Source organism: Rhizopus microsporus (genome assembly GCF_002708625.1).
Source record: "Rhizopus microsporus ATCC 52813 unplaced genomic scaffold scaffold_10, whole genome shotgun sequence".
NCBI classification, from domain to species: Eukaryota; Fungi; Mucoromycota; class Mucoromycetes; order Mucorales; family Rhizopodaceae; genus Rhizopus; species Rhizopus microsporus.
The window spans coordinates 474,009-490,493 of NW_019671925.1; the positions used below are offsets into that span (position 1 = coordinate 474,009).

A 16,485-nucleotide genomic window follows, 5' to 3' on the forward strand; every position below is an offset into this window, starting at 1 on the left:
ATCAGCGTATGCTTGTGTCCACCGTCTAAGTTCGTAAAATGCCGTAGTGTACGGAAACCCCTGCAGGGGTAGCTAAAGATTGCTATTACACCAAATCCTTGTAGCACTAAAAAACACCAATTTTATAATATATGTAGCCTATATGTTAAGCAAATATACATAATGTATAACTCTCTTGGTTGCAATTTGTTAAAATTATACTATGCTTTACGCATTATTATACTATTTTCGACCATATCGATGCTTTATGACTTTTTTTTACTTCTTTATGAAATTGTATTATAAAGGAGCTTGACAAAATACAAAGACCCAATATGGCTCGTCTTTGCTTTCTATAAATCATTTAAAAATCAAGCTCAAAGCATAAATCCTTGCAATCTCGAAATAACTAGCTTTTACTCTATGAACTTAAATTTATCTTGAAATGACACTGTACAATAGATAAGAAATTCCTCGACCTAACACTTACTGTAGCATAACAAATACGAATGCTCAATTTTTACAGCTGCATGCTTTTTTAAAGCTTTCTTAAAAGTTAATTTAAACAAAAAAATTACAAGAAACAGTTGAGCAAAATTAATAATTAAAAAATTAATTAAAAAAATAGAGGCTGTTGCTTCAAGGACATGAGTACGTCCTCAATTTCTTGTTCATTCTTATTTCCATGTTTTTCGAGTTTTTAAAATGAAATGTCCCAACTTACTTCTTTTTTGGTGATCTAGCCTCTTTGCGCTGTACAGTTATAACAAAACTAATGAGAGATAAATAGAATAAAATATAAAACAAAAGGATGTTTAAAAAACTAAGAGAAAAAGTAGGAGTTACATTTACTCTAAGGATGTTTTTGAATAAAGGAGCTTTGGGGGAAACAGCTTAAGCGTAAGCTAAAACTAATAGTGATAGCGGGATATTATAAAAATCAATGGAATACTAAAGATTGGGTGACAGAAAATATCAAAAAGCCTATATGTTAAAGGGCTTTAGGAATCAAAAAGAAGAAAAAATAGTAAAACGATTAATTCAGAAAATATTTGAACGAGTTCTTGAATTAGATACGGTTTTTGATAAAAAGTATCAGATATTCATATGCTTTCAAAATAATACAAAATATGATTCAAAATGAGTTGTAGAATTGATTTCAAAATATTGTAGCAGGCTGTACTACGCTTGGGAAATGTAGGTAATAACAGCTTCTTCTTTTATAAATGACCACTAAAGCTTAGTTATAAGAGCAAATAAGTTAAATTGAGAAAAGACAAGATAATAAAGAGAATGGTAAGCAATAGGTACTTTTGTGGTCTAAAGATACCGATTTGCTTCCATATGTATTGAATATTTATACTAATTAAAGAAAGCTAATATACAAATAAAAGTCGATGAGAAATTATTAGAATATAGTATTGTAACAACTTGTTTAATTGAGAAATAATACTTGGTTTATAACGGATGTTTAAATTAAAACTTTTGTCTGCATTTTTAAACATGTGTTTGTATTTCAGTGGATATTCAAGTTAATATTTGAACAATGTCGTAAAACAATGTCTGCTTATGACTGACATTGAGATAAACGATTGTAATCAGTATGAATAGAGTGAATTCATACATTATAAGATTACGTGTACACATTTCTAGCGATAAGTCAAATTAAATAGAATCTCTCTTTTGAATACAAATCATTACTTCTTTAAAAGATGATCCTTCTCACGGTAAAAGCAGTAACATAACCCAGATCATGAAATGAACAATAAGATCAATGTCAGGGACGAATTAAATGTTTTCTTTAAGAATTCAAAAACCATTAGTCAATCAAATAAAGATTGGACACAAAGAGCACTTCTTTTGTCTTTGTGTTCTCTAAACCGTTACATTACAAACAAACATCAAAATATATGCCTGTACTTCTATGCCTCTGATTGAATTTGGTGAACCGATTGCTACATTAAAATAGAAAAAATGTAATTCTATAGCTTGAAGTGGGCTTGTTTATTAATATAGGATCATAAAAGGAGTTTTATACAAGATAAACCCTGTATGGCTTGGTTTGACAGTTAAAACACGCAAAAGTTTAATAATAAGTTAAGGTTAAGACATAAACTGTGGTCATCAGATCTATATTCTACACTAAACACGAAGAGTAAAATAATTACAAGGAAAAAGATGTTTTATTCAAAAGATTTGATTCTACTGAATGAATTTTTAATTCCTTAGAAGAAACAAAAGTATTTATGCTAAAAGCCCATATTGCTTTGTTATGTGCTTATGCTTTACTTTTATGACCTTTCGTCGAACTATTTAAGGTCCCTTTTTAAAAAAAAGGAATTGCGTTTATACAAATCCTTTATGAGGCTTGTTATCCGCAGTAATAGTGCCAAATATATAATGTTCTAAGTAAAAATGTTTGCACCGTGGCTATAATATCTCAATAGTTCAAAAGAAACAATTTATATTATAAAAGAACAAAGAATAGTACATTTCCTACTGATGTAATGCTTTAAAGGTAAACGCATCGAATGATAACTTACTCACACTAAAAAAAATACATAAAATCCTTTTAAAGTATCAAGAAAGGCAATAACAAGGAAAATGCAGGGTCATTTACTGTTTACATACAGCCTATGCTACATGAAATATACTATTTTAAAATAATGGTTACAGAAGCATATTAACGTCTAATGAATATTGATAATCATGCTTGCTGAAAACAAGCGAAGTGCCCATACATTGTGTTTGCAGTAAGTTTGTATTGAGAAATTGTTTAAAATCAACACATTTATTCATCACGTTTGTTGTCATTAGACAAACAACAATTTCTTGCCAGAATTTAGCGAAAATTATAACGAAATTGGAATTTGAGCGATTCCAAATCAAAGGAACCTACGGCCAACCATACTATGCGGCACTTGCTGCAAAAGTCTCCAAAAATACAATTAGCTTGGCATAAATAGAATGTGGAAGCACTCAAACTCAAACCGCGAGTATTAATTTTAACTTTTGTATATATTACTTGTTCTAAGTTTCTTTGTATTTGTTTTATATTATCAAAAGGACAGGTCAATACTTTTAGGACTCTTTTATTAGATAATATAAAGCTCCCGTTTAAAGGGCATTTAGAATAAGGGTATTTATAGTCAATGATTTGAAAGTCTACTGCATAACTTGTGTCTACACGCTTGATGAATTTACTTGTGGTTGATTATGATTCTAACTGCTCTGTTTTCTACATTCTTTACAACACCATGTTGCCTAAGGGGTCACCGTCGGGGATCTAACTAGTGGATTTATTCTTTGATGTGCTAATTCTATTGTTGATTACAACAGTATTTCTAGGCACTTCAATGAATTCCCAGCAGTCTGTATAACAGCAACATCAGACGTGCTCGATGAGACAATCATTATAGCTTTAAAATCAATCAAACAACGTCAAGGATACTTGAGATGGGGATTCGATTGGATCCCTTGCACACTATGTTTGTGCTTTGCGATGCATCCATAACTTTTCTTTTAAACTCTTTACTGATGATCTCATGGCTAGTCCATTCACTACTTTTGTACTTTGGAATTTCTAATAAACCATTTTATACTCTTCTGCAAATGGGTAGTTGAGTCGTTCTCTAGTGCTTCCAAGGTTTCATTTGGAAGGTTTGTGAGTCATTCATTTGATCTGTCAAAAGATTGAACTTGCTTAACCTTTTTTCAATGATTTGCTCTACGTATTCCCTTGCAAACAACTGCTTAGGTTGATCATTGAATATACTACTATTACAGTGCGTGGTGCAAAAAAGATATGAAGAAATATCTTGTTTATCAGTTATTATCTGAAAACAAAGCATAGCACGAAACATCCTTTACCTCCCCTTCTTCTTCTTCCACTCCGACAACAGTGTGATGAGTTGCTACCAGGCCAACCTTCCTTAGTTTATTGCTCTATTATTATTTTCTAAGCTACATGTCAAATATCCCCCCATTTTCTATGTAATATACATATAACTGTGTTGATTTATTGAATTATTGTCATTTTGTATTGCTTTTTGACGCTCTGTAGTTTATACAACATCTTCCCTCACAACTTTCACTCCTTGTGTGGCAAATATAAGTATATATTTAATAACGATAATTGATAACATATATGAATATGTTAATATGGTCCAATCTATTAATAACCTAGGCGTGACATAAAGTCTGCACTTTGGTTTACCTTTCCAGATCGGCATCAGATTTCAAACTCGTGCTTTGATAATATGACCATCTAGCGTGCGATAACTTCCGTGGGGTTGTCCGTTTTCAGTAATCCAGTCAAGACTGGTTGATTAGTGATGATTATAATCTTTCTTCCAAGTAGATAAGGTTAGATCATTTTTACAGCCCACACTATTGCAAGACATTTTATTTTGTAGGCGCATAATTCGGTCCTCCTGTCTTTAGATCACAGCTTGCAAACATGGTTAGGTGTTCCTTTCAATCATTTTCTAGTTGAGTAAATATATGTCCAAGGTCAAGCTTCGATTCATCAGTTACAAGAGTAAATTTTTTACAAAGTCTGGCCTAGCCAATACTGAGGCTGTAGAGAGTAGTTTCTTCAGCAAGTTGAGTGATTCAGTAGCGTTTTCAGTTCATTGTATTTTTCTTCGTCCAGATTTGCTCATGTAAAGGCCGCGTGGTTACTGCGAAATTCTTTATAAATCTTATATAGTATTAGGCAAGGTCAAGAAATGATATGACTTGAGTACCTGTCGTTGGTATTGGATAATCAATTATCGTTTGTATCTTTCCAGAATACGCTTGTATTCCATCTTTAGTCACAATGTATTCCAAGAAATGCAGCTGTTCTTTGAGGAAATAACGTTTCTCGGGATTGGGTTTTAGGGTTTTAGGGCAGCTAACTCTATGCAACCAAAGACTTATTTAAGATGGTACAGATGTTCTTGATAGTTGTTTGTGTACGTTGAGATCATCGATATAAACAACAAGATATTTGTTAACCAAGGGCCAAAAGCATAAGTCTATTAGACGCTAAAAAGCGTCTGAAAGATTCACAAGCCCCATAGGTAGCATATTGTAATGATTATGTGACACATATAATTATGATTGCTATCAGTTCTTTACTTTCTTCCTTCAATAGTACTTAATGAAACCCTGCTCGCATATCGAAAGCAGAAAATAACTTGACCTTTCCAAGAGTGCCTAATAGGCCGTCTACTCGAGGTAACGGATACGAGTCTTTCTTGGTAACTGCATCCAGCTTGCCATAACTAATGGTCATTTTATATTCCCTATTCTTCTTTTTAACAAGTATTGCATGTGCTGCCCATGGACTATTTGATGAGATAATGATCCCGAGTCTACAATATTTGTCCAGTTCTTTTTGTAGGTATTCAGCTTCTATAGGACCCATACGATACGGTCAATGGCTAATCGGCAGAGTATTTTTGTCTATAACCACTCTCTGTTGCGCCGAATATGTATGACACGTTGCGTCGGTAATCCTTGAGTAGTAATTTGAGTCCTTTTAATATGTATTCGGCAGATTGGATACTTCTAAATTTCGAATAATTTTTCTGCTTGTAGTGTTTGTTCATCATCGCCATCTATTTGTTCAATGGCCTATTTTCCAGTTTCCATGTAGTATATTTCTGGTTGAGACTGTAAGCTATATGCAGATACAATAGTATCTTTGTTTAGATTGAACTTTTCTAACACTACTATTACTTCGTTCGGGTTGAAGTATATTTCAACATTCGTACGATTGAAAAATCGAATGTCTATCGCTCGCTTGTCGACTGTAGATATACAATGAAGTTATAATTGCTTCAAGGGACTTATATTTACTTGAGATAATCAGAGGTTTACTTTAGGCACAAAATAAGATTTAATGATGAAAACAAAGTAAAGCGAACAAAGAGGATAACCAGAGGTTATTTATACTAATTCTTGATGCTATGATTCGATTTTCATTTGATGAGTTCAAGTTCGTTTCCTGAATTGGCTTCTATTTGATGCATTTTTATTTTTAGTGCTCTATGTAACAAAAGATATATGATCCTTTTCTTTACAATGTAATTTTTTGGGAATCGTATGGGTTACTGATTATTCAAACGGTTTTATTGAGCTTTTATGAGATTGAGTATTTGAAGTGGCCACCAGACTTTGTACGTAAGATCAAATATAAGAAAAAGGAAAGAGATGAAGAATTTTTATCACAAAAAGCTGCCTGTTTTAACTTAATGACCTTGGCGAGTTTAAAGTAAAAGGAATAGAGTAAAGTAATAAATGAGTATAATATGTCATGTTAGTGACCACCAGATCCTGATTATAAAAGGCTAAAAATAATAAGGATGAATTGAAAAATAAATTTAAGAAAAATGAAAAAGATGTCTTTATAAGAGAAGGTTTTGTAGATAACTGAGGTGAGAATAATACTGCAGGTTGATTAATTTGACTAAACTGAATATTCTTTATTTCAAAATTATTGGGATATTGATATTAAATAAGGAGATAAGTAGTCGCACAGTCTATTGTACTGTGTGGGGAACAATGGTTTTAAACACTGTCTTATAGGCAGTATTTATGGAAGGTGCCATTAGGAGCGTCCTCCTGAACCATCTTCATAACAACAACGTTACTGTTACTGGCGTTTAGCAAGGGGAAAAGTGTTAGTAGTAAGGTTAAAAATAAGTTTTACAAATAGATTGTGATATTATAGTGACCACCAGATCTTAATATAAGATCAATATTGTTGTGCTATCACAACATTATCAGTAAATATTTGTAGTAATCGTTACTCAGTTAGGAGTTCTTCCATATATGACCTATCATATATGAACTTGCTCTTAGGGCACCGTTACAATATCCATATGAAACGTCTGTGCTCTGACTTCTAGGACAACGGTTCCTTATTCCACAAGACATTGTCAGATCATGTATCACCTCATCCACAAGGCACCTCGAACATACATCGAACCAATAGTTAACACTAGCTAGGTTCTTCCCAGTTATTCCCATTGTAGCTGGGCGCTTATAGGTACGCTCTCGATATCCAATTATCATTATTGATTGTAGATGTTAAAAAGTATAAATACCATTGTCTTATTCATCGTAAATAACGATATCATATATTTCTGTCTCACTGACTTATTGTCCTTTTTCTATTCTCTTCTCATCTTATTAGTTTTTGTCTCTTACCTTTGTACTTGGCAAAACAAATATAGAGCAATATGATGCTAAGTCTTGTGAGATAAAGTAAAAAGTAAAATAAAAAGGTTATTAAGTAATTGGTGCTTAAGATACAAGATAAACTAGAAGTTATTGTGATCTGAAGATAAGATGATTCTTAGATGATTCTACGATGTTGTTTATTTCATGAATAATTTGGGGATATTTATACTGTTTAAATATGCAATATAATATATATAATAAATGATAAATGATATATGATATATGATAAATCATAAATCATTAAAACTTGCATTGGACATGCAGAGTATAAGATACCAAAAAGGGTATCAGTAAATCAAAAGCAAAAAGTCACGTGACCTCCTATAAAAAATAAAAAGAGGCTATCGTCGTTCCGTTGGAACTGCTGATGATATTATATCAAGAAATGCTCGTTGGCTGGATTGAACAACCGACCTTCTGTTTACAAGACAGACGCACTACCACTGTGCTAAACGAGCTGACATTTTTTGTTGAAAAGTAAAATTAATATATTAAAATAAATTTATTTGTTACATAACAGAAAAGCTTGCTATCTATAATCATCTGAACATTCATCCTATGCATCCATCTAAGAAATGCACTATATTTAAATTTCCTGTAATTTTTGCAAGCGTCCAAAAAGATATCCACTGTAGAAGCAAAGTGTATCCAGATGTTAATCAAGAAGAAAAAGCTAAATTTGTGGTACCCCCTTGTAATTCAGGTTCCGAAGTGACTTGTATTCACGAAAAGTACAGGATGTCACAGTAATGTGAAAGAGGTTGTAGTATCCACGCTACTATTCAGTGCTTAAATACAATATCTAGAGTTGAACCTAATGCTGCTATAAGATCTGTTACACCTTAATCAAATATAGCCAACTCAGTTTAAATACCTCAGCTTCTTAATATATAATTATAGATTGTGCTATCATCTCTTTTCTCTTTACTTTATTCTGAATAAAGATACAACACAGTCTCATCGTATTTTCTACTTTGTTCAAACCTATCCAAATCCAAATACAACAGAGGTAACAGAAGTAAGAGACAATAGGATACAGCAAGACTGTTGTATTCAGCTTTAGTGTTATTGAAAAAAGGCTATTAAGTCGATGACTTGCGAATTAGATTCTTTATTAAGAAGAGCTGAATATTATTATATTAAGTTTGTGTGAGAGTTTACTTGGGTAGAGAATCTATGACTGCTATTTATATTATTGTCGTCACTGGCATTATTTATGCTTATATTAATATTGTTATACTAGTAGCTACTATAGTTGTTATTATAAGTTATTCTTATCAGATGCGATAGAGGAATGTAAAGTAGAATGCATGCTCTACTGTAAGATTATACTCGAGTTATTATAATGATTATCTCATCAAACACGCCAAAGACTGAACTAATTCTTTTATTAATAAAGAGTGATTCTTGTTTGTAATAAGTTGTATTGTTCAGCAGAGGAAGGAAGAGAGGAATAGAGCCGGACAGGAATTAAGATGCTGGATAGTACAACTATTGGAAGGACAAAAGAGGATGATGTTAAAGGCTCGCAAGATGATCTAGAGATAAGAACGAGACAAGAGACAGACAAGAAAGGATAAGAATAGACTAGGAAGACCAAAGGACAGAAGTTATACTGTGATAATTGACTGAAGTTTTATGTATTACAGAAGAGGAGTATTTATACTATTTGAATACTCTATAAGTCAATATCAGTGCTAAATACAACACTTACCCCTTTACATTCCTTCAAAGAGCTTATCATAATTTGTACAGTACCTGTCCAAATTACATTGTATATAAAAGGGCCTGTAGACAGAGTGACATCACACTAGTAAGCTGTGCTACAATGTTGTGTATATTGCTACCTGTATTAATAGTATATATTTTTCTTCGCTTCTTATTTACAAAAATAAAAAGATATACTTGGAAGTAGTTGTTTAATCATAGTCCATTTCGAATCGACTATTCAATCAATTCTCCAGCAAGTCCATTAATGAGTTTATGGCTGTGTTTGCAATCTAAGGGCTTCATTATTAATTTTGAGTTATGACATTAATTATACTATGCAAGTCTACTCTGGGATTATAATTGACGTGCATTTAGTAGTTGCTCTGGGGTAAAATAGCTTAATTAATGGTTTCCTAGTTTTACTACTGTAACATCTGAATCAAGAGATGATGTACTAGTTTCTGTTATTGTAAAAGTAACCGCCTTAGTTTCAATAAGTGTGAATTATGTCCAGATACAGCAAATAGCCCATCAGGTGATAAATAATCACACTAACAATATTAAGTTTCCTTTATAAAACTCTCATGCTTCTTATTTTAATAGTTCTCCTCTTTTCATAAATGAGGCATTAGTTGTAGTTTGTTGTTATTATTGTTGTTAGTTCTCAAAAGGCGTGTAAGAATAAAAGCAAAGAAGTGGTGGGTTTCTGTTTTACCCTTTAATTAGAAGTGAGAGAGTAAGAACCCATAGCAAAAAGAAATTAGGTGCTTTTGATCCCACACGTACAGATTAGTATTAGACATGGTCAAATACGACAATAACCACCAACTATGATAGACATACATATTATTTACATTTATTTTGTTTACTCTGTATGTACAACTACGGGAGCATCGTCATCATCATCATCTTCTTCGTCTGGAACGCTCCAATCAAATTTCTTTATAATAAACTTTCTTAACTTTGAATATCTATCTATTAGCTTTGGTTGTGAAGAAGGAACGTTTTGCTGGAAAGACTATAAAATAAAGAATCATATTAGCTCTTGTATTATTATTATTATTATTTTTAAAAAAAGCCTACTTTTAACATGACACTTGTAAAGTTGTTTTCTGATAAAATATCACGAAAAAAGTCTTCAGGGCATTCATCAAGCTGAAATTGAAGAACATCTATCAATATTAAGCTCTTAGTATATAAAAAGTATACTATGTAAATCGAGCTATACCCATAAAATCAATAAATAAGTCGGGGTTGTCTTCCATCAATTGCTGACATGAGCAGAGAAGTTGTACAAGTTGCTTCCATTGATTAAACCCAGAAAAGCTCTGTGCCATCAAAAGGCAAACAAATGCAAGTTGCAATTCACCCAGCATGATTCTATAATCTTATACAAGTCAATGCCTTTTCTCTGCGTATTCTTGTTTTTTTTTTTTTTTTTGTCATTATTATTTTACCATTGTGATATACTCTTTTCAGTAAATCCTTCACAAGCCATGATTTATCTAAGCTCCAGCGCGTTATTTCATCGCCTGACGCGCCCTTTGGAAATGATTTTCTCAAATCAAATGGAGTAAATTCCATGCCTTCTTCCTTTTCAATTTGTCTACCAAGTCTTTTATCTTTTACGTTACTTTCGTCTATAGTTAGATTTGCATTTTTCTCGGGCAAATGGCTCACTTTGCCATTATTGGGGAGCACGCGTCGAACAAGCCCAGGTGTAATAAAGTTGGTCAACTTCTTCCAACGTTCATAGTATAGAGGAGGATCAAGCGGATAAGGTCCCATATTGCGATCAAATTCTCTGATATCTTTTTTACACGTCAGTGCATCATTTTTTTTTTTTTTTTTTTTTTACTTATGCGATATCTCTCAGCCTGTGCTGGATCTATTTCTGTCTCATCACGCAAGTCTTCAGTCTGTGGATTCCATACTCGAACAAGTATCTAAAATAAGAAATATTGTAAGAAAAATATCATAAGTCAGCTAATTGCTTTACTTCTTTTGATTCAAAAAAATGAAAAAAGCCAGTTCTGATTCCTTGAACTCCTTCTTTACTGGTAGATCTACAATAATATATCTTGTTAATGATTTAAATGTGTGGTTTTGTTTTAGATCTTTTTACGAAAAGTAAATAAAATGTAGTCCAGGCGGAATCATCTTGACTCCTTTAAATAAAGGACCAATAGTCCAAGCATTGTAATCAATTCCGAATTCGAGATTAGGTGGCGCATCAAGAAAGAGTATAAAAGCTCCAATTTCAAATAATTTGTTGGCAAGTTCTTGATCCATATTTACAAGTGAAAGAAAAAAGAGAGCATAAAAGACAAAACTCAGTCATGTCTTAGGGAAAAAAAAAAAGAGGGTAAATTATACAATAGAAAGAGAAGTTTATTTACATATATTTATCAAGATAAACACCAGGTTTATGTTTTTTAAATAAGAGATTGTTTTGAAGATGGCGTGTAGTCATGCTGTATAATAAAATTGGCTGCCTGATTCTCACATCCTTGTTGGATAATGCTGTCGTACGTCTCTGACGTATTTATGTTGGGTGAGGGAATAGTGGACGCTTTTGAGGATGAAGAGGAAGAAAGTGTTTCATGATCAAGGACCGGCATTGATTCAAACTCTAAAGGAGAAAGTACGACCCCTCTTCTACGGGAAATGGATAAGTTTGACCGTTTAAACGATCTTGGCTTGACGTTGGATGGACATGGTAAAGAATGATATTGTCGAAGTTTTGTTAATCGTGTATTGATGACTTGAAGCCATACATCAAGCTCATATTCTGAGTGGCATTCCATAGTCCAAGTCTTTTGACGCTTTGTATGTCGTTGTTGGTAATTTGTAGTAGTCTCAAGTTTAAAGCAGTAATTGTGATTGAATGTGCTCGTCTTGACCACTCTTGACACTTCATGTAGGCTGATTGCACAAGAAGGATCCACAGAATGCTCGTGCTTGTAATATCTTAATTCTGTATCAAGCAAAACAAAGTACCTTGACTGCCATTTAGAAGAACCAAGCTTATTTGTGGTGGATAGCTTGAATAACCAGCCAGAGAGGGTATGATCCATCATGAGATTAAGAAAGTAAAAGAAAAGGAGACCTTTATATCCCTTTTATTTATCAACAATATCGGCAGTCTGGGTACCTTTCTCTTAATTTAATTAATTTTTGGTAATTATAGTATGCCGAAGGATCTTAATAACAAACTTGCTTTATTTGAAAGCTTGGTAACTGTTAATTAAATGACCGACTAAAATGAGTTCTAGGTCAATAAAGTATGAAATGTCCTGTTATAGGGAGGGAGGATAAGCAATGCTCTATTCTTATGGGTGAGCAAAGGTTAATATATTGAATAACAAACGTGTTTTTAAGTCTATAGAGTTTTATTTTAGGAAGAAATGTGCCTCATTGCTTCTGCGCATGATCAAAAAGATAGGCAATACAAATTTACCAAATTAGTGATTTTCAACATTAGGCAAATAGGCTTAAGCGCATTGTCAAAACTCTTTTATTTATGTGCATGCGCCTAGATTATGCTTATTTTATACATCATAAACGTAAACAATTGATCACTTTTGAAAGAGCTTACTCCAATCTTTTATTAATCTACTAAATTCCGTTGGATAGCACTACTCAGTGCAAAACAGATGTAACGAGGCTCAGCATAAATACCTAGTTTTAAGCAGGTAAAAATGATCAAATCCACTGACGTTGATTATCAAGTAATTGATAAGAATCAACAATAGGGTAACTATCAAAATGGCAAAGATAAAAACAATAAACAATAGGAAAGGACTATTTGTTAAGCTTGTGACATAGAGTATGTACGTGTGAAGCTAATCAATTGGCGTGCATGGTTCTTGTAAAACTGAGTGCACAGGGGAGCAATTTTTTTCAAATGCTCCTATTGTTACAGACCTCATTATTGACACAGTCTAGACCATTTCCTTTTTGGTAATATTACTCAAATTATTCTCAATGTCACTGATGCTTAATGCCAAGCTACTTGAAGAAAACACCTAAGCATGACTAGATTAGTGAGATCATGTTTAAATAATGGTACTATTTGTATTCTTTCTATTCAAATAACTTACTTTTAGCTACATGTAGCGAATACTATAAGGCTGCTCTGTGACGTGTTGTCAACATTTTGTGACACGTAATGGTGTACCTGTTTAGAGCAGTCGTCTGGAGTTTATTGCGAACCTTCCAGAGCTTCATTTGTCATTTGAGAAAGGATAACTCTAAGCTTGATGGTTAAAGTATAGTTATGTTGTTACTTTAACTATCTTTGATTTTTTATACAGATACTAATTCTTGTAAACGAGCTTGGTAAAAGACTTTAGCGTATTATTGATAAATGGCGTATCTGCATTTTTGTGCTTGCTATTTTGAGTGATTTTAGAGGTAAAAATGACTTGAGCTTTCATTATTAGCGCATGACAAAAGAGATAAAGATGATAGGCACATTGTCCTCTCTCAACTACTTATATCAACATTTGTTAATGGCTGTTTGCGAAATACAAGAACAAGGAACATCATATGTTCATATAAAAGGATTAAATCTTTTATTATTATTATAATATCAGTAGTGTAAAAGGGCTAAACAAAGGACACTTACGACAAACTACATTACGCAATGCTATAACAAACACTACGGTTTGTCTCTATTCGTTCTATAGTATCTCTCTGAGCTTGTGTTTCTTGACTATCCATCTCCTTATTCTCCAGTGGTCTTTTGTCACTATCTCTGCTGTCCTCATTGCTTTTCTTATCTTTTATCGATTCTTCCAATAACTCTGGCATATGTTTTTCTTCAAAGTGAATTCTCCATTTTGTTCCAAAAAAGTAGCAAGTTAGTACAAATCCTGCGTTCAATAGATTGATAGCTGCTAGAATACTAAATAGAACACCCGTGCCAAGAGCATGTACAACTGAAGATGAGAATATAGAAGTAATAGCTGCACCTATGCAACGAACAAAACTATTAACACCAACGGCCGTTGCAGAATATCCTAATTAAGTAAAGATACGTTGAATAAAAAAATAGCAAGTAAAACAAACACGTCTAACCTGGTTTAGAATCTACAAGATATACTGACGTTGGAGTGAAAGCCCACATTTGCCCTAAAGCATCTAGAAAAAAAGTATGTATTAGCTACAATTTGCCCACGTATGACTTATAGCCCACTTACAGACAAATAATCCTATAAGAGGTGCATAAACACCTATTTTCTTTTCAGTTGTCCAGCCATAGATCAAGTACCCTATAGGAATGAATATAAAAGAGGGAATGGCAGCCTGCAGTCGCATCTCAGATACGACCTTGCGTCCTCCCGATTTTTTTGATAGCTTTGCAAGGACATAATCAGAATGTCTGCCACTAAGGACAGATCCGATCATGAAGCCTCCCCCAAGAGAGAGATAACAAAGTCCAACTTTCCATTCGCTATACCCATAGATAGTCTTGAAGGTGTCTGTGATGGTTGGATTCTACAATTCGGCATAATAAACAGAGTAAATAAACAGTAAATATGTAAAAAAAAAAGAATGATTGCTTGCCAAGAAATATAATGATGCAAAAATAACGGTATTATAAGCTGTTAAGAGATTGACTGTTGGATCATAAAGCATGATTAGCATAGGTTTGAAGCTAATTGCTAGTGTCGCAAAAAAAGTTGGTTTAGCATGTTTTTCTATAATGCCTTGCTTTCCTCGGTCATTTTGAACTTTAAATTCTTCAATGAGTTCTTGATCTGTTAATATATCGGGCCTTTGCTTCCTTAGTGTCTCTGGTAAAAATGCAGTCGTAAGTAGCAATAAAACACCTGCTAGAATTGCAGTAAAATAAAAGGTTGACCTCCAGCCCAAATATTGACAAAGGAAACCTGCAGCACATTCATTTAGCGTTATGATGAAATAGCAGCGTCAAGTTCTTACCTCCTATGGTAGGGCCTATAATGGAAACAAGAATTTAGAGTGAATATGATAATACACTTAATGTCATCTACCTATAACAGGGCCAACAAGTGGTCCTGTATAGAATATTCCATACGCTGATCCTCTTGATTCCACAGCAATGGTATCTGCAATAACTCCGGCACCTATGCATATTTATTTTAGAAACAAGGGATTGATTGATGCATTGAACTCTACCCAAGGTTAGTCCAGCATTTGCACCAAAAGATTGCAAGCCGCGGAACACAATCAGCATGGCAATGTTTTTACATATTGCGCAAATGATACAACTAACAACATTGATAACACCACTGATTATGTACATTCTTTTCCTTCCATATTGGTCGCTCAAGGCTGCCCAAAATAACGGCTGTTGACGTTATTTTAGTAAAAAATGAGATGATTGATGTATACTCGACTTACAGAGATTCCCATAAAGACTACAAAAGCAGAGACAGTACCATTGACTGCAGATACTGTCGTTTGTAAATCTTCAGCGACGGTTAATAAAGCAGGCATATACATCATTGAACTCAGCGGTCCACATAGACCACCAAGAGCAACGAGGAGAATGATGACATTTTTTCTTTTTTCCGAGTAATTATTGGGATCATCACTTGCATATATATCTCCAAAAATGTATTTAAACCAATGTGATTTGTAGCCATCGTCTACTTCGTGAACAGTGTTTGATTGGCTTACAGGTATAGATATAGAGTCAAGGTTATTTTCGCATTGATCTGGGGCATTGACAGGAGCACCTTGGTCGTGATTCATTTGAGATGTCATCCCCCTTTCTAAAGTATTAAGAAACTAAAGAAGTAAAAAAAAAGAAATAAAGAAGAATAAATCAGATCAAAGAAAAGGATGAGTTTTGCTTTGTTCTTTTGCTTGAGCGGGACTGTAATGTTTGTATATTTACCGTGTCATCTCGTACATTTTCCTGCTCCTTCCCAACAAATGATCGCCGATTTTTCGGTGTAATATAAATTTGCAAGTTACATGACTTTTGAGTGCTGTACGATATAAAGTGTTCGTTTGTTACCATTTTATCTGATGTTCATTTATTATACTGGCATCTCTTTTGATTTAAAAGATGATTTTCTGATTCCAACTGATGGGTAAACATTGTTCCATATAGTTCCGAATAAGAAAAATAGAGGTGTGTACCTTCCATTCTTTTAGCCAACCGGAATATTTTAATTTCAAACTTGTGTGTATCCGTTTGTTTTTGCCTATATGTGTGTATGATTTTATCAAATTGAAGGTTACTTTCTAAATGAAGCCAAGCTTAGAGGCCTTAGAAAAAGTTCCAAAAGTCAATGAATCTAAAATACAGTGATTAGGAGTCATACTTATCCCAATCGCCGTTGCCTCCGTTCCAGATTCCGATGAGATGGTAGCGTTTTCCGTAGTAGAAAAAATAATGCTGCTGATCATTTGGCTTTCTTGAAATTTGTTCAGAGGCTTATAATAGTATTTCTCGAAGGTGTCCGACTTGCTTGACCAATTTGCATGTTTCTTTACTTGTTCAATCTTATGACCATGTATTACTACCCACGTACTTGCTGCTGCTCTTAATGAACGTGCTTTGTA

General features: G+C 33.5%; 3 protein-coding genes and 1 non-coding gene across 4 annotated transcripts; all 4 read right to left on the reverse strand.

Annotated features, from left to right (window-relative positions):
* Window positions 1-7,598: 7,598 nt before the first annotated feature.
* On the reverse strand, window positions 7,599-7,670 carry RHIMIDRAFT_t35. Its single transcript has one exon. It is a non-coding gene; the product is annotated as a tRNA-Thr (tRNA).
* Window positions 7,671-9,715: 2,045 nt separating this feature from the next.
* On the reverse strand, window positions 9,716-11,369 carry RHIMIDRAFT_256012 (AAR2-domain-containing protein). The gene is made up of 8 exons (XM_023611203.1): window positions 11,349-11,369; window positions 11,048-11,289; window positions 10,922-10,988; window positions 10,781-10,868; window positions 10,380-10,733; window positions 10,151-10,309; window positions 10,006-10,094; window positions 9,716-9,940 (listed from the first exon to the last, which is right to left on the reverse strand). Exons 2-8 carry the CDS (start codon window positions 11,212-11,214, stop codon window positions 9,788-9,790), a joined length of 1,077 nt encoding a protein of 358 aa, XP_023465428.1. The 5' UTR covers window positions 11,215-11,289; window positions 11,349-11,369; the 3' UTR covers window positions 9,716-9,787.
* Window positions 11,290-12,029, reverse strand: RHIMIDRAFT_256013 (PH-domain-containing protein). Its single transcript, XM_023611204.1, has one exon. The coding sequence runs from the start codon at window positions 12,000-12,002 to the stop codon at window positions 11,358-11,360; it is 645 nt and encodes a 214-aa protein (XP_023465429.1). The 5' UTR covers window positions 12,003-12,029; the 3' UTR covers window positions 11,290-11,357.
* Window positions 12,030-13,425: 1,396 nt separating this feature from the next.
* Window positions 13,426-15,716, reverse strand: RHIMIDRAFT_256016 (MFS general substrate transporter). Its single transcript, XM_023611205.1, has 8 exons — window positions 15,313-15,716; window positions 15,088-15,259; window positions 14,943-15,035; window positions 14,872-14,886; window positions 14,494-14,819; window positions 14,127-14,424; window positions 14,005-14,067; window positions 13,426-13,946 (listed from the first exon to the last, which is right to left on the reverse strand). Exons 1-8 carry the CDS (start codon window positions 15,664-15,666, stop codon window positions 13,564-13,566), a joined length of 1,704 nt encoding a protein of 567 aa, XP_023465430.1. The 5' UTR covers window positions 15,667-15,716; the 3' UTR covers window positions 13,426-13,563.
* Window positions 15,717-16,485: the final 769 nt, after the last annotated feature.